Below are 15,892 nucleotides of genomic sequence, written 5' to 3'. Positions count from 1 at the left end.
CAGAGTAACTTCCAATTATTAATTAATCTTGAGAGTATTTCAACAAGAATAGGGCTTCCAACTAATCTACCCCCAGTCAAGGCTTTTATTTAAAATTAATTAAATTCTCTATTTTAATTTCCTGTTTACCAACTCAACCATTTTTGAAAACACCCGATTGATGAAATAGCACATCTCTCTGCAACTCGTTGGGAGACGACCTGGGATTCATACTCCCAGTATTTTAATTTTCAATATTGTGACAACCCCTTTTTAAATTGATAAGCGGATTTTCGGCTAGTTAAGGACTGTACTTGCAACGTGTCCCTATTAATAAATTCTTAACTCGCCAATTTCCGCCACGTCAATTTTTGGCACTGTTGCCGGGGAGTTGCAACAGTGTGATAATTTATTGATTGGTATTTATTTTAATTGCAATTTTTTTTCTTTTCATTCTGTCACTATGAGCTGTACGTTTCTTTCGTCAAATGACGCGTTCACTTCCTGATCCAAGCTTGCCAGTATTTGACCCTGAGATTGAAAGAACTCTTTCACGTATAAGACAAGCTCGGTGTCGGCGACTCCTCTTTGAGGATGAACCTAAACCGTCATCTAAGGAAGAAACAAGCTCCCTCTTTACTGATCCAGTTCATTTACGTGCAGGTGACATGGCAGCACCCAGAAGAGTCACTATCCAGGAGGAAGGAGCCCTTGATTTTACGCTCCAACCATTCTAGGTACACCACCCAGCAGTAGTTGTAGATTTTGAAATAAAGTCTTCACTACTCAACTTGATGCCCAAGTTTCATGGCTTACCTGCTCAAGAGCCTATCAAGCATCTTAGGGATTTTCAGACTGCTTGTTCTACTGTTAAGCGTAATGGCACTGATGAAATTTCCATTCTGTTGAAAGCCTTCCCATTTTCTCTGGAGGGAAAGGCAAGAGAGTGATACTACACTCAACCCGGAGCAACTGTTTCCAACTGGGATACACTTAGGAAAGAGTTTCTGGATAAATTCTTTCCAGCTAAAGTTGCCAATAAGCTGAGGAAGGATATGTCTATGATCGTTCAAGATGAATCTGAGACCCTCTATGAATACTTGGAACACTTCAATAATCTTCGAGACACATGCCCCCATCATATGATTGACAAGATAGTGTTGCTCGGCTACTTTACACAGGGTTTGAAATCTCAAGATAGGACCACATTGGAAGGTGCTAGCAATGGTTCTATGAAAAAGTACAAGACTACGGACGAAGCATGGCAATTGATCAGCGACTTAGATGACTCTACTAGGAATCACAAGCAGAAACAAAGTCGGTCAAGAGCTGTTGCAGAGGTATCCACTAGTAAAGAGACTGCTGCTATAGCTCAGAGCTTATGTAAAATGACCAACTTGCTGAAGCAGATGCAACTGAATCAACAACAGCCTCAGCAAGTTCAGCCTTCTCCACCACAGCACAGCCAACAGTTGGTTCCACAAAGAGTATGTGGAATCTGTGTAGATTACAGTCACTATACCAATGAGTGTTCCCAACTCCAACCAGAAGACAACACTTTAGTAGCCACTCATAACTTTCATGACCGCCCCAATCAAGGGTACAATCAAGGTGGCAACTATAACCAAGGATGGCAGGATAACTCTAACCAAGGCTGGAGAGACAATTTTAACCAGGGTTAGAGGGACAATTATAATAGAGGAGGCAGAGATAACAATAAAAATCAGAGGTGGAATAACAATAACAACTTCAGGTAGCAGAATCAGAATCAGTCCTACAGAGCACCTCATTTAAGACAGCCTCAAGCATCTCAGCAGACCTCTCAGATCACTTACCCCTCTTCATCTCCTAATGATGAGTTACTACAATCTATTGATCAGAGACAACAGGCCATGGAAAACAACCTTACTTCTACTCTGAATGGTTTGAATTCTACTTTGCAAGCCTTTGTCTCACAGATTGGATCAATGAACAACTCCAACAACTAGTCCTCAAGTTCTGGTGGACTCCCCTCTCAACCATTACCCAACCCAAAGGGTGGTATTAATGCCATCACCCTAAGGTTCGGAACCACACTACAAGAGAGGAATTAGGAAGAGCCAAACCCACCTGAACACGCCTCAGCTGAAGAGGTAGTGGAAATAGAAGATGTTGAAGAAGAAAAGAGCATGCAAGACATGGCTGAAGAAGAAGACGCCAAATCACAGGAAGAAGCACCAAAGGGCACAGACACTATAGAGGACGCCGTTCCTATTCCATTTCCACAACTTGTAAGGAAGCCCAGGAAGTAGTTGGAACCTGATCCCAAAATGGTAGAAATCTTCAAAAAGGTTGAGGTAACTGTTCCCCTTTTTGATGTCATTCAACATGTACCTAAATATGCAAAGTTTCTAAAAGATTTATGCATACATAAAGACAAAATTAATGAATTAGAAACTATTCCTTTAGGAAGTTCTATATCTGCTTTAATGGGAAATATACCTGAAAAATGTAGTGATCCAGGTCTATGCATGGTTAACTGTACCATTAGAGGTGTGATATTTTCTGACTGCATGTGTGATTTAGGAGCATGTGTTAGTATAATGCCTTTATCTGTATATGATGTTTTGAGGCTCCCTCCCTTAAAAAGGTCGGCAGCTCGTTTTGTGTTAGCAGATAAAAGTATTATTACAGTGGCTGGAGTTGCTGAAGATGTATTAGTGGGAATTAAAGGTCTCACTTTCCTCATTGATTTTTATATCCTGGAGATGCCCCAAAATGACTCAGAGAAGCCATCATCAATCCTACTCGGAAGACCTTTCTTGAAGACCTCGAAGTTCAAATTAGATGCTTTTGCAGGCACATACTCTTTTGAAATAGACGGCCGAGTAGTAAGCTTCAATCTGAATGGAGTTATGAAGCACCCTCCAGAAGATCGTTCTATCTTCCAGTGTGACATCATAGATGAAACCGTAGCTGAAGTTCACCAGGAAGAGTTTGAGGATAAGTACATAGGACAAGGTCTAAGTGTGGAGAATTCTGAGGACAATGCAGGTACTCTACCACTGCCACTAGTTCCAGATAATCCAGAGCTAGACCATGACCAGAAGTTAGAATTGAAACCCCTCCCTCCACACCTCAAATATGCTTACCTTGAGGACAAGCAGAAGTTTCCAGTTATCATTGCACAGGACCTCACTCCTCAGTAGGAAGAGCAATTACTTAGTGTGCTGAGGAAGCACAAGAAAGCAATTGGGTAGAGTTTAGCAGACATAGTAGGCAACAACCCTCAAGTTTGTGAGCACATGATATTTTTAGAAGAAGGAGCAAGACCTATTCGTCAACCCCAAAGAAGATTGAACCCCACTATTTTAGAGGTTGTCAAGAAGGAAGTGACCAGACTATTAGAGGCAGGTATTATCTACCCCATCTCAGACAGTGAATGGGTGAGCCTAGTGCAAGTGGTGTCCAAGAAGTCTGGAGTCACTACAGTGAAGAATGAGCATGGAGAGCTCATAGCAACCAGAGTACAGAACTCCTGGAGGGTCTGCATTGATTACAGGCGTCTCAACCAAGCTACTCGTAAAGATCACTACCCTCTTCCATTCATTGATCAAATGCTGGATCGCCTGTCAGGTAAATCACATTATTGCTTTTTAAATGGTTACACAGGCTATTTCCAGATTCATATAGCTCCTGAGGATCAAGAAAAGACTACCTTTACCTGTCCTTTTGGGACTTATGCTTACAAGAAAATGTCCTTTGGCCTGTGCAATGCACTAGCCACTTTCCAAAGGTGCATGATGAGTCTTTTCTCTGATCTGATTGAGGACTGTATGGAGGTTTTTATGGATGATTTTAGTGTTTATGGTGATTCTTTTAACCTTTGCTTGGATAGTTTATCTAGAGTATTAGATAGATGTGTCAACACGAACCTTGTATTAAATTTTGAAAAATGTCATTTTATGGTAAAACAATGAATTGTACTAGGACATGTTGTGTCTAATACTGGCATTTTTGTAGATCCAACAAAGGTGGATGTTATTTCTAGTTTTTCTTACCCCTCTTCTGTGAGGGAAGTCCGTTCGTTCCTTTCTTACCCCTCTTCTGTGAGGGAAGTCCGTTCGTTCCTTGGACATGCAGGTTTCTACCGAAGATTCATTAAGGACTTTAGTAAGGTAGCACTTTCCCTATCTAGATTACTGCAGAAAGATATTGAGTTCGAGTTTAGTGAGGATTGCAAACAAGTGTTTGACAAGCTGAAAACCGCCCTGACTCAAGCTCTAATTGTGAGAGGACCAAACTGGAGCCAGCCATTCAAAATCATGTGCGATGCTTCCAACCATGCAGTAGGAGCAGCACTGGCTTAGCGTGAAGGTAAGGATCCTTTTGTTATTGCTTATGCGTCTAAAACTTTAGATACCGCTCAGTCTAACTACACTACTACTGAAAAAGAGCTTCTTGCTATTATTTTTGCTCTGGATAAATTCCGAGCCTATTTACTTGGTACTAAGGTAGTAGTGTATTCAGATCACGCAGCTCTAAAGTATCTATTAGCTAAAAAGGAATCCAAACCAAGGCTTATACGTTGGATACTGCTGCTACAAGAATTTGATTTAGAAATAAAGGATAGGAGTGGTACCCAGAATCTAGTGGCAGACCACTTGAGTCGCCTTGAACACATTAAGGATGACTCCACTCCTATAGCTGATAATTTTCCATTTGATAACATACAAGCAGTATCTGAGGTAATCCCTTGGTATGCACACTTTTCCTCTACACTTTACTAAGCACCAAAGAGACAAGCTGAAAAGCAAGTCTAAATATTATATATTGGATGACCCATATTTGTGGAAATGTGGTGCTGATCAGGTAATTAGAAGGTGTGTGCCTCAATCAGAATTCTAGCCCATTTTAGAGGCCTGTCACTCATCTGAGAGTGGAGGACATTTTGGCCCTCAAAGAACAGCTAGAAAAATCTTAGACTGTGGATTCTGGTGGCCCACTCTTTTTAAAGATGCTGCTGAATTTTGTAAATCTTGTCCCCCATGCCAGAGGTTTGGTAACATATCCCAGAGGGATGAAATGCCTCAACAAACTATGCTTTTCTGTGAAATTTTTGATGTTTGGGGCATTGACTTCATGGGTCCATTTCCTAATTCTAATGGCCATCTCTATATATTGTTAGCTGTACTCTATGTTTCTAAATGGGTGGAAGCAATTCCTACCCGTCTGATGATGCTAACACTGTTGTTTTCTTTGTTAGAAACCATATTATTTGTTGCTTTGGATCACCATGAGCAATCGTGAGCGATCAAGGCACCCATTTTTGTAACAGGAGACTAACAGGATTACTGAAGAAGCATGGGATAATTCATAAAATAGCAACAGCCTATCATCTTCAGACTAATGGACAAGCCGAGGTGTCTAACAGAGAAATAAAGTGCATCTTACAGAAGATAGTCAAACCTCATAGAAGAGACTGGAGCACCAGACTACAAGATGCACTCTGGGCATACAGAACAGCATACAAGACACCCATTGGGATGAGTCCTTTCCGCTTAGTCTATGGAAAGGCTTGTCACCTTCCAGTTTAGGTGGAGCACAAATCTTTTTGGGCAGTAAAGGAAAGCAACATGGGATTTGAGAAAGCCGGAGCTGAAAGGAAGTTGCAACTGCAAGAATTGGAGAGCCTTCGCCTAGAAGCTTATGAGAACTCAAGACTGTACAAGGAGAAAATGAAGGCTGTACATGATCAACAAATCAAGAGAAAGGAGTTACAACCTGGAGATTTGGTCCTTCTTTACAACTCTAGACTGAGGCTCATGCCAGGCAAACTGCGATCAAGGTGGGAAGGTCCATATAGAGTCGAGAAGGCTGAGCCGTACGGAGTTTTCCATCTCAGTCACCCTTCAAGATCTGAACTCATCAAGGTTAATGGACATCGTTTGAAGCTCTACCATGGTGAGAAGGCGATGAAAAACAAGGAGTTAGAGATCTTCCTCTTGAAGGATCCACTCGCAACTGAAAACTGAGCTACTAAAGCGTCCAACTTAAGGACGTTAAAGCAAAGTGCTAGGTGGGAGACAACCCACCACGGTATGATCGTTCCTCTTCTTCTCTTTCTCTTCCCTCATCTATAACTCTTCTCCATACTACTGCCTATATCTTGCACCTCATCTGCATACTGCATTTGCATTAAAAAAAATTCATGCGACGCGACCGCACCATTGACGCGTCCGCTTCGCAGGTGGATCCAAGAAAATAAGAAAATGAACAGAGAGTCACGCGAGAGCGTGGCTGGAGGTGTGCCTTTGGCACAAATCATCCCACGTGACCGTGTCGTTGACGCATCCGCGTCAGGTGTTAAAACTGGCCTCCCACGCGTCCGCGTCACTCACACGGCCGCGTGCCCTGAAATTCGACGTAATATGGGTACACAACCGAAAGTTGTGCTAGAGTGGTGCTGGATCGGTGCTGAACGCACAAATTCTTTCCACGCGGACGCATGGCTTGCACGTCCGCGTCATATCCCTCTAATGGCCACTCACGCGATCGCGTCACCCAAAATTTGGCAAAATTATAAATTCAAATAGAAAGTTGTGCGAGCGCGAGGCTACCCTCGCGCCAGTAGCATAACCTGAGTCACGCGTCCGCGTGACCGACGCTTCCGCGTCGATTAACTTAATGCGCTTTCGCGTGAACGCGTCACCCACGCGTCCGCGTCGCTTGCGCTGCACAGCTTATCCTAAATTGCCAAATATCTTATCTTTCTCTTCCCCAAATCCTACTTTTTCTTTTCCCTTCCTACTTCTTTCTTCCCCTTCTTCCTTCTTCCCTCCTTCTCACTTTCTACTTTCTCTCTCTCGTCCCACCATTATCAAGGTTTTTCTTCTCTTCTTCCCTCTTTACTTTTCTATTCTTCTTCTTTATCTATGTTTTCTTCTTCCTTTCTCTTTCTTTTTACTTTCATTGCATATGTTTTCTTTTTCTTTTTCCTTTTTATTGGTGTTGGAAATTTATGGTCATTGTGGATTGTTTCTTAATTATTTGGCAATTATATTTTTAAAGGGGTTGCTTGCATGTTCAATTTATTATTTTCATTGGATTATTTACCATGCATGCTATGTGTTTGTGAAAAAGCCCGCATGACATTATGCACTTTTCTACATTATCATATCCTAATATTCAATGCATGCTTTTCACAAATTCTCTTTACTATTTTATTAATTGAATTTAATTGCCAATACAAACGTAATAGTTTGTTACGAAGTGATGCTTGATCTATGCTACTCATGCCCTTGCCGGCATGCCAATAAACATCTTGCATCTACTTCCCTATCGTGCACTTATTCTATTCCCTTTCTTGATCTTTCACATGTTGTCATGACCATGTGTTTATTTCATTCATCTTTATCGTGCACTGATTATCACTCACTCAATCCCCTTCCTTGCTTTATCGCTTTGGATTTAACTTACTTTCTCTTCCCTTTTTCAGAATGGCCACCAAGAAAGGCAAAGAGAAAGCTACCCCTAAACCCACCGCAAGGAAAGAAACGAAGAGATCATTAGTGGCAGAGCCTTCTTCAACTGCAGTCAAGCCCTCAACAAAAAGAATTAAAAGGATTATCAAGGTTGATGAAAAGGAAAGAGCCTTCCCAGCCAAGGACACTGCACGATTCCCAAATCGCTACTGTGAGCAGATGTTTCCTATTCTGGCAGCTCGAAATTACAACAATGAACACCTTCTTATCCTTTCGCCTCGTATTGCTGAATTTGTTGAGCCACAAATTGCACAAAGACATTGGGGATTCTTACAGAGACAGCCACGACAGGTTAATCTTTCTTGGGTTGTTGAGTTCTACTCCAACTTCCACTTGCCGACTCTGCAGTCCGTTTATTTACGCCAGAAGCAAGTCTCCATTACAGAAGAGGCCATTTAGCAAGCCTTAGATCTCCCCCTGCTCCAGAAGGATTGGACGCTTTTCAGAAAGCCGCAATCAAGCGCCAGGCATACACCTTTGACTGGGACGCTGTTTTCAGAGTTATCGCTCAACCTGGTAGCAAATGGATCTTCGGATACCATCGTTCCCGTCCTAAGGGAATCTCGGCTTCTACACTTACCTTAGAGGCTCACGTATGGGCACAAATTATGTCCCATTACGTCTTTTCGAGTACTCATGAGTCCTCCTTTACCGCAAACATGGCCATTCTACTATGGTGCATCCTCACAGACCAGCCTCTTAATTTACCAAGACATATCCGGAATGCTATGGAACATGTACAGATCGCGGGCAACCTACCTTTCCCCACCTTGGTCTCTGATCTTATCTCAGCAGCCGGAGCCCCCTACAGAGCTAGAGACACCAAAGCCATACTTCCACGGATGATCAGTACGTCCCCAATGGGAGATATCTCAGGCCACCACTTGCCACTACCAGCCAGTCCACAGAGGATGTTGTAGCACCTCCACCATCTACTAGTCAGCTGCTGCACCAAATACTGAAGCGATTGGACCAACAAGAAAAGAAAGAAAAGCTCCGAGAGCGCCGCAACCACTGCCGTTTCAATTACCTCAAGGAGCTACTTACAGGAAATCACCGACCCGATGACGATCCAAGCACTCCGGACTCCACTTCTTTCACCAGCACAGGGAGCCACGACGGTCCTGACTGTGGAGACACTGCCACCAGCCCACCACTGTTCCTGACAGATGGCACCGAGGACGGTGCAAATTCTTAAGTGTGGGGAGGTCGGTCAGTATCTAACTTCCGGAGGTAATTTTTCTTCCCTAAACACCAATAAATTAGGATATTTAGTTAGTTTTTCTTTCTTTTAGAATATGATAAATTACATAGTAATAGATTAGTTGCATGCATGTTCTACTTGATTGAAAAGACAATAAGTTTCTTCTAAAACTCTATCTTTGGAACAAAATTTCACTAATTTTAATTAAAACTCTTATGTTAAAATTGCTTGAAGTTGTATTTGGAACATGATTTTTAAAGCTAAAGAACACACAACCTGTGAGAATTGAGCCTTTATGCATGGTTACATTATTTAACCATATTTGTTTTATTCTTGTGTGTTTACTTCTCTATGATTGTAACCTATATTTTGTCCCATCTTATATGTCTAATGTTTAATATATTTATATGCTGCATATGATTGAGGCCATTAATTATTTAGTTCACTTATCCAAATTAAGCCAACCCTTTCAATTACCTTTGTTAGCCACTTTGAGCCTTTAAATCCCATTTGTTCTATAATTTACCACATTACTAGCCTTAAGCGGAAAAACAATTTAAAAATCCCAAGTTGAATCCTTGGTTAGCTTAAGATAGATAATTTGCCCCAATGTTGAGTTAAGAATCCAAAGGTCAATGCATGTAGGATAAAAGTAAAATAAACAGTTGATACATGAGTATGGAATGTGAAAGAGAATCTTGGGTAGCTAGGTACGAACTCCATAGTTATACAAAATATATAAGTTATGTTAGAGTTTGAGTTAATTAAAGATTCAATTTATAAGCTCACTTAACCATATATGTATCCTTACCCTTACATTGACCCCATTACAACCCTGAAAAGACCTCATGATGTTGCATTGGTATATTAAATGTTGTTGATTGGTTAGGAGAAGAACAAAACTTAGGGAGCATGAATAGAGAAGGATAGAGTGATTATCCTATACATTGGAGAGATTAGAAGATACATACATCATCAGTGAGGGTTCAATGCTTAAAATTTTATGTTCCCTGCTTTCATGAGCTACCTTCTTGCATTTTTATCTGTTCTTACTGTATGAGAATTGAATTAGTGGAGCTTGATTTGAAATTGTTTTGAAGAGCTTATTTATTCTTGATCAAGTGGACAAGAATCATATAGTTGTATTCACATATATAAGTTGCATTGCATTGCATGAGTTTTTACATGTTCCTACTCTATTATTCTATCTCCTTCAACTAAGCATGAGGACATGCTAATGTTTAAGTGTGGGGAGGTTAATAAACCACTATTTTATGGTTTACAATGTGTTTAATTGTGTGGTTTTATCATGGTCTTTACCCACTTATTCATATAATTAGCATGCATTTATATTTCCTTCCTAAAATTATTACATGATTGAAAACTTACTTCCTGGAGACCTTTAATTAGGTATTTTAATCCCCCTTTATTCCAATCGATGCCGTGATCTGTGTGTTAAGTGTTTCAGACTTTATAGGGCATGAATGAGTGGGAGATTGGGAAGGAAGCTTACAAAAATGGAAGGAATACAAGAAGTTGAGGAGATGACCAGCGAGAAGTGACGCGTACGCGTCAGCAACGCGACCGCGCGGAAGAAAAGAATTTACAGAGACGCGGCCGCATGAGTGACGCGGACGCGCGGATTGGAAAAGCAAAAGCGACGCAGAGTCATGGACGACGCGCCCGCATGGAAAAGAAAAGCGCCGAACGACGCGTCCGCGCGACGTGCGCGATTTGCAGAATTTCAAAAGTTGCTGGCAGAGTTTCTGGGCCGGATTTCAACCCAGTTTTCGGCCCGAAATTACAGACTAGAGTCAGGGAACATGCAGAAACGAAAAATAACAATTCATTCTGCACAATTTTTAGTTTTAGATCTGGATTTACTCCTCCCCTAGGTTTTTATCACTTGACATTCATAATTAGGATTTTTGAGAAGATTTTGGCTTTAGCTTTTGAGAAGAGTCTACCTCCGGTACTAGTCACCTTATTTTATTATTTACTTTTTATATTCACTCTTCCATATTCTTAATCCCTCTAGAGTTGACTTTGGATTATTTCTACAAGTTATTAATATAGACTATTTTTATTTTCAATCAATCCTTTTATTATTATTTATCATGTCTTCTTTTATTTTCACTTTTTATTATTGTTTATCATGTCTTCTTTTATTTTCACCATTAATTCTGTGAATTTTATAATTATGATGAGTGAGTAGTTCCATGACTTGATTGAGGATGATTGAAAGGAACCCTTGAGTTAAACTACTCAAGAGAGAAATTGTAATTGGGTTTATTGTTGAATCACCCTCTAATCATTAACTCTAGTCCTTCCCAAGGGAGAGGATTAGGACTTATAACTAGAAACCGATTTCCAACTTGCTTGACTTTCCTTTACCTAGTAAGGATTAACTAAGCAGAGTAACTTCCAATTATTAATTAATCGTGGTGGCAATATTTTTGTTTTCTGAATGTATGCTTAAACAGTTCATATGTATCTTGAATTTGTGGTATCAAGGCTTTTATTTAAAATTAATTAAATTCTCTATTTTAATTTCCTGTTTACCAACTCAACCATTTTTGAAAACACCTGATTGATGAAATAGCACATCTCTCTGCAACTCGTTGGGAGACGACCTGGGATTCATACTCCCAGTATTTTAATTTTCAATATTGTGACAACCCCTTTTTAAATTGATAAGCGGATTTTCGGCTGGTTAAGGACTGTACTTGCAACATGTCCCTATTAATAAATTCTTAACTCACCAATTTCCACCGTGTCACATATCAGGGCCTTTAATGGTATGTTTTCATTCACATCTATGGCTGGAAAGATTCAGTACACACTAAACAAGGGTTCCGCCCCCATGTTTGTTATAAGTGGCCAAAATCAGCATTCAATTGGAAGTTTGATGCCACAACAGTCTAGCAAGCCCAAGTTTGCTCAACTCTACTTTTATGATACAGAAAATGAAGTCTAGAACCGGATTAATGCAATTGGGTAAGTATGTGGTACTTATGGTATGTTGATATTTTGCTGTATTATATGATTCTTGTGTGACCTGGATTTATGTTGATTTATTTTATTTTTGGGTTAATGTGGCCTGTCTAATCAACACCAAGCTATAGATCATACCATTGTAGCCGACCTAACCAGCATGCTTGATTCCCACAAGTTTCTTGCTAAGTGCTTCCGATATGCTAGGCAAAGATTCACTGAAGATTCAACGACTCCACTACAGCTTCGCATTCGAACCTTCTGAAACGGGTTGATGTTAATCATCCGCAGTACCTTACACTACAGTACCACTTGCTTTTTCCATATGGAGAAGATGGTTTTTGGAGTGATATTTTAATATCCGATGAAAGATCTAAGCAACAGTTACATAAGCAAGAAATAATTAGCATGAGGGAGATTTTGTCTTTTCAAATCCAAATGAGATCGTATGAGTCGCAAGTGCTTCTCAAATCAAGACGTTTGTTCCAACAATTCTTGGTTGATAGTTACACTATGGTAGAAGCGGAAAGATTACAATATCACAGGTTCCACCAGAGCAAGTTTTGTTCCCATCAACTGCAAGGCCTACACGAGTGTCTAATTTAGGGTGAAACACAGGCTGCAAGAACTGGAAAATGAGTTATCTTGCCGTCTTCATTTGTCGGTGGTCCTCGATACATGTACAATAATTGCAAAGATACATTTGCTATTTGCAGGTATGCCGGATACCCTAGCTATTTCATTACTATCACATGTAACCCAGATTGGACCGAGATTAAAGATTGCGTTGTCGACTATTCATTAAAGCCAAGTGACAAGCTTGATATCATATCAAGGGTTTTCAAGATCAAGTTAGATGTCTTGCTGAAAGACTTAAAGGATGGGTCCATATTCGGAAAGCCTAAAGGAAGTAAGTTTTTCCATTCACTATCTTCAACGTCACGCTAACACATTTGTTATTTTTTCATCAATGTCTACTTGTCCCTTAACATATTCTTTTGCTTTTTCCCATTTTCTTTGTTCCAGTTGTGTACACAGTTGAATACCAAAAGCATGGTCTTCCCCACTGTCATATTTTATTATTTGTTCAACCAGCCAAGAAGCCTCGATCATCCGATGATATTGACCATCATATATCGGCTGAGATACCCGACGAACACACACAACCTAAGCTGTACAGCTTAGTCCAAAAATTCATGATTCACGGACCATGTGGGGTTTTGAACATGAGTAGCCAGTGTATGGTTAATGGGAGGTGTTCCAAGTTTTATCCAGTGCCTTTCCGTGAGAAAACATCCATAGACAGTGCAGGTTTTCCCAAGTATAAATGGTCAGATAATGGTCGTTCAACAACTAAGAGGAATGTTAATCTCGACAATAGGTTTATTGTCCCATACAATGCAACATTGCTCCTTAAGTATGGCTGCCACATAAATGTTGAGTATACTTGCCAGACATCTGCTATTAAGTATTTGTTCAAGTACGTCCACAAAGGTAATAATCATGTCACAGCTTCGTTCTTTCGCTCACATGATTCAGCTGATTCTGATGTCACTGTAGATGAAATCCAAAACTACTATGATTGTCGGTATATATCAGCTTGTGAGGCATCCTGGCGGCTATTTGGGTTTGAGATTCAGTACAAAGAGCCTAACATCATCCGCCTTCCATTCCATCTTCCAAATGAGCAGAATGTTTTGTACGAAGATCACCAGCTTATTGAGAATGTTATCGACGCTGCGGTCTCAAAGGATAGTATGTTTATTGGCTGGTTTAAGGATAACAAGAATTTTGATCTGGCCCGTACACTGACTTACGCGGAGATGCCGTCATTTTTTGTTTGGGACAAGCAGGGGTATATGTGGAGGCCACGGAAGCAAGGGAATATGATAGGTCGTCTCACACATATTCCTCACTCGCATGGAGAGGAGTACTACCTTCGTTTGTTATTGAATTATCAAAAAGGGTGCCAGACATGTGCTGATGTCCGTTCCGTTGGTGGCATTGTGTACAATACATTCAAAGAGGCCTGTTATGTGCTAGGGTTACCGCAGGATGATAGAGAATTTATTGATGCACTTAATGAAGCCAGTGCGTGGGCATCACCGAACTATATCAGGAGGTTATTTGCAATGCTTTTGATGTCGAACAACATTGTGCGTCCTGACATGGTGTGGGAGAAATGTTGGCAACATTGTGTAGACAACTCGATGCTTTCTGGAAGACATAACTTGGGTAAACTTTCTGGATTGTTTTTTCTATCCGATTACTGTTTGGCCATAAATTCAGACCACTCCATTCAAAAACTTCCGGTCTTCTCCACCTCTTGTAGTGTGTTATGCATTTATTTTATTTTCCCTTCGTCATCATGTCCAATTTGTTTCTAATGTAACTATGTTGCATTTTTTTCTTTTAGGTTTCCAGTGTTTTGTTCATGAGATTAAGTCCATCACGCTTGCCAAAATTGAAAAACTCTTGCAGCCGAATGGTAGGAGCCTAAAAGAATTTACTAACATGTCGTTTCTTGATTATGTTGGTTTACCTGAACCTTCCGACACAATCTTTTCTGATGAGCTCAATTTCGACAGGACAAAATTGGCAAGTATCTCCATAGATTTGGTTTCCCGGATGAATCAAGACCAGCGCGTTGCGTTCGACACAATAGCAAATGCAGTTCGTCGTGACGCTAGTGGTTTTTTCTTTGTCTATGGATATAGTGGAACTGGTAAGACCTTTCTATGGAATGCAATGTCTGCTTCAATAAGGTCGAAGGGTGATATTGTCCTCAACGTTGCATCCAGTGGCATTGCAGCTCTGTTGTTGCCTAATGGGCGAACTGCTCATTCACGCTTTAAGGTTCTGCTTAGTGTTAACCAGGACTCTATTTGTAATATAAGGCAAGGCACACCCCTCGCGCGTCTTATTTCATCTGCAAAATTAGTTATATGGGATGAGGCACCTATGTTAAATAAATTTTGCTTCGAAGCGCTCGATAAATGCCTTAAGGATGTTCTTCGTTTTGATCGTGGATATAATCCTCATGCTCCATTTGGTGGGAAAATTGTTGTTCTGGGAGGTGATTTCCATAAGATATTGCCTGTGATTCCTCGTGGTTTCCAAGAAGAGATCGTTCATTCGTGTATTAATGCTTCAAACCTGTGGCAATCTTGCCAAGTGTTGCAGTTAACTGAAAACATGAGGCTGTCCCGTGGTTCACGAGATATCCACGGTGTACAATTGAAGGAATTTGCTGCATGGTTGCTTCAAATTGGTGACGGGTTAATCGGAGACAGCACCGATGACGAATCAGTAATTAGAATACCCGACAACTTGATGCTGAATATTGAGTCTCCATGTCTGCATGATTTGGTGTTGTTCGTTTATCCTGACATCTTACTCTATTTTTCTAGCATGGATTATTTTAAGGGTTTGAGTATATTAGCACCAACACTTGATGTTGTAACTGAAGTAAACAATCATGTGATGTCTTTGATTCCTGGCAACGAGAGGGTTTATGTAAAACCCGGTTAATTAACGGCTAATTAACCCATAAATGAGAATTTATTCTAGAAAGCCTAAAATGTGATTTTTATGGCTAAATGTGATAGAGGAGATTGAGACGAGAATTTCAGTACCAATTTTATAGAATTCGGACCAAGATTGGACCGAACGGGCCAAACCGGGCCAAACGGACCCAAAGTGGGCCCTTGGCCCAACATAACTAAATCAAAACCCTAGTTTTCAGCACTCTCTCTCCTCACACAACACCAAACACGCTGAAAAAGAGAGAAAATGGGGGAAGAACACTCTCAAACCTCTATCTCTCACTTGATCTTCAAACCACCATAACTTTTGATCTAGAGCTCCGATTGCCGCTCCGTTTGCGGCCACGTGTTCACCGCGGAGAGCTCTACAAAACCCATACAATTAATCTTGAGGTAAGCCACAAGTTTCTGTTCGAAGTTCCAGCTCTTATTTTCGAGTTTCATGGGTGAAATGTTGAGATTTTGGGTTCTTTGATGTTATAGGACCCAACTCTCTTGAAGGAGAAGGTTAATCTTGTCTCCTTGGACCTTGGGTGTGGTAAGATTCTCAACCCTAGTGTGATTTGTGATTTTATGATGTTTGGGTTTTGAGATGTTGTGTATGGGTATGATGATTGTGGCTTAGGTTGTGTATATGTGAATATTGG

The 15,892-nt window shown here is 40.6% G+C and overlaps 1 protein-coding gene across 1 annotated transcript in view; it reads left to right on the top strand.

Moving 5' to 3' along the window:
- LOC107488697 (uncharacterized) overlaps nucleotides 1–15,231 on the top strand; it is an 18,967-nt gene extending 3,736 nt beyond the window's left edge. The window contains exons 6-9 of the mRNA XM_016109469.1: nucleotides 12,207–12,307; nucleotides 12,417–12,610; nucleotides 12,727–13,935; nucleotides 14,117–15,231. Coding sequence (XP_015964955.1) covers nucleotides 12,207–12,307; nucleotides 12,417–12,610; nucleotides 12,727–13,935; nucleotides 14,117–15,231 — 2,619 coding nt within the window. The remainder of the gene's footprint in view (nucleotides 1–12,206; nucleotides 12,308–12,416; nucleotides 12,611–12,726; nucleotides 13,936–14,116) is intronic.
- Nucleotides 15,232–15,892: the final 661 nt, after the last annotated feature.

Source organism: Arachis duranensis, chromosome 5 (assembly GCF_000817695.3).
Source record: "Arachis duranensis cultivar V14167 chromosome 5, aradu.V14167.gnm2.J7QH, whole genome shotgun sequence".
Classification (NCBI taxonomy): domain Eukaryota; kingdom Viridiplantae; phylum Streptophyta; class Magnoliopsida; order Fabales; family Fabaceae; genus Arachis; species Arachis duranensis.
This window is presented reverse-complemented; position numbering and strand designations above follow the sequence as displayed.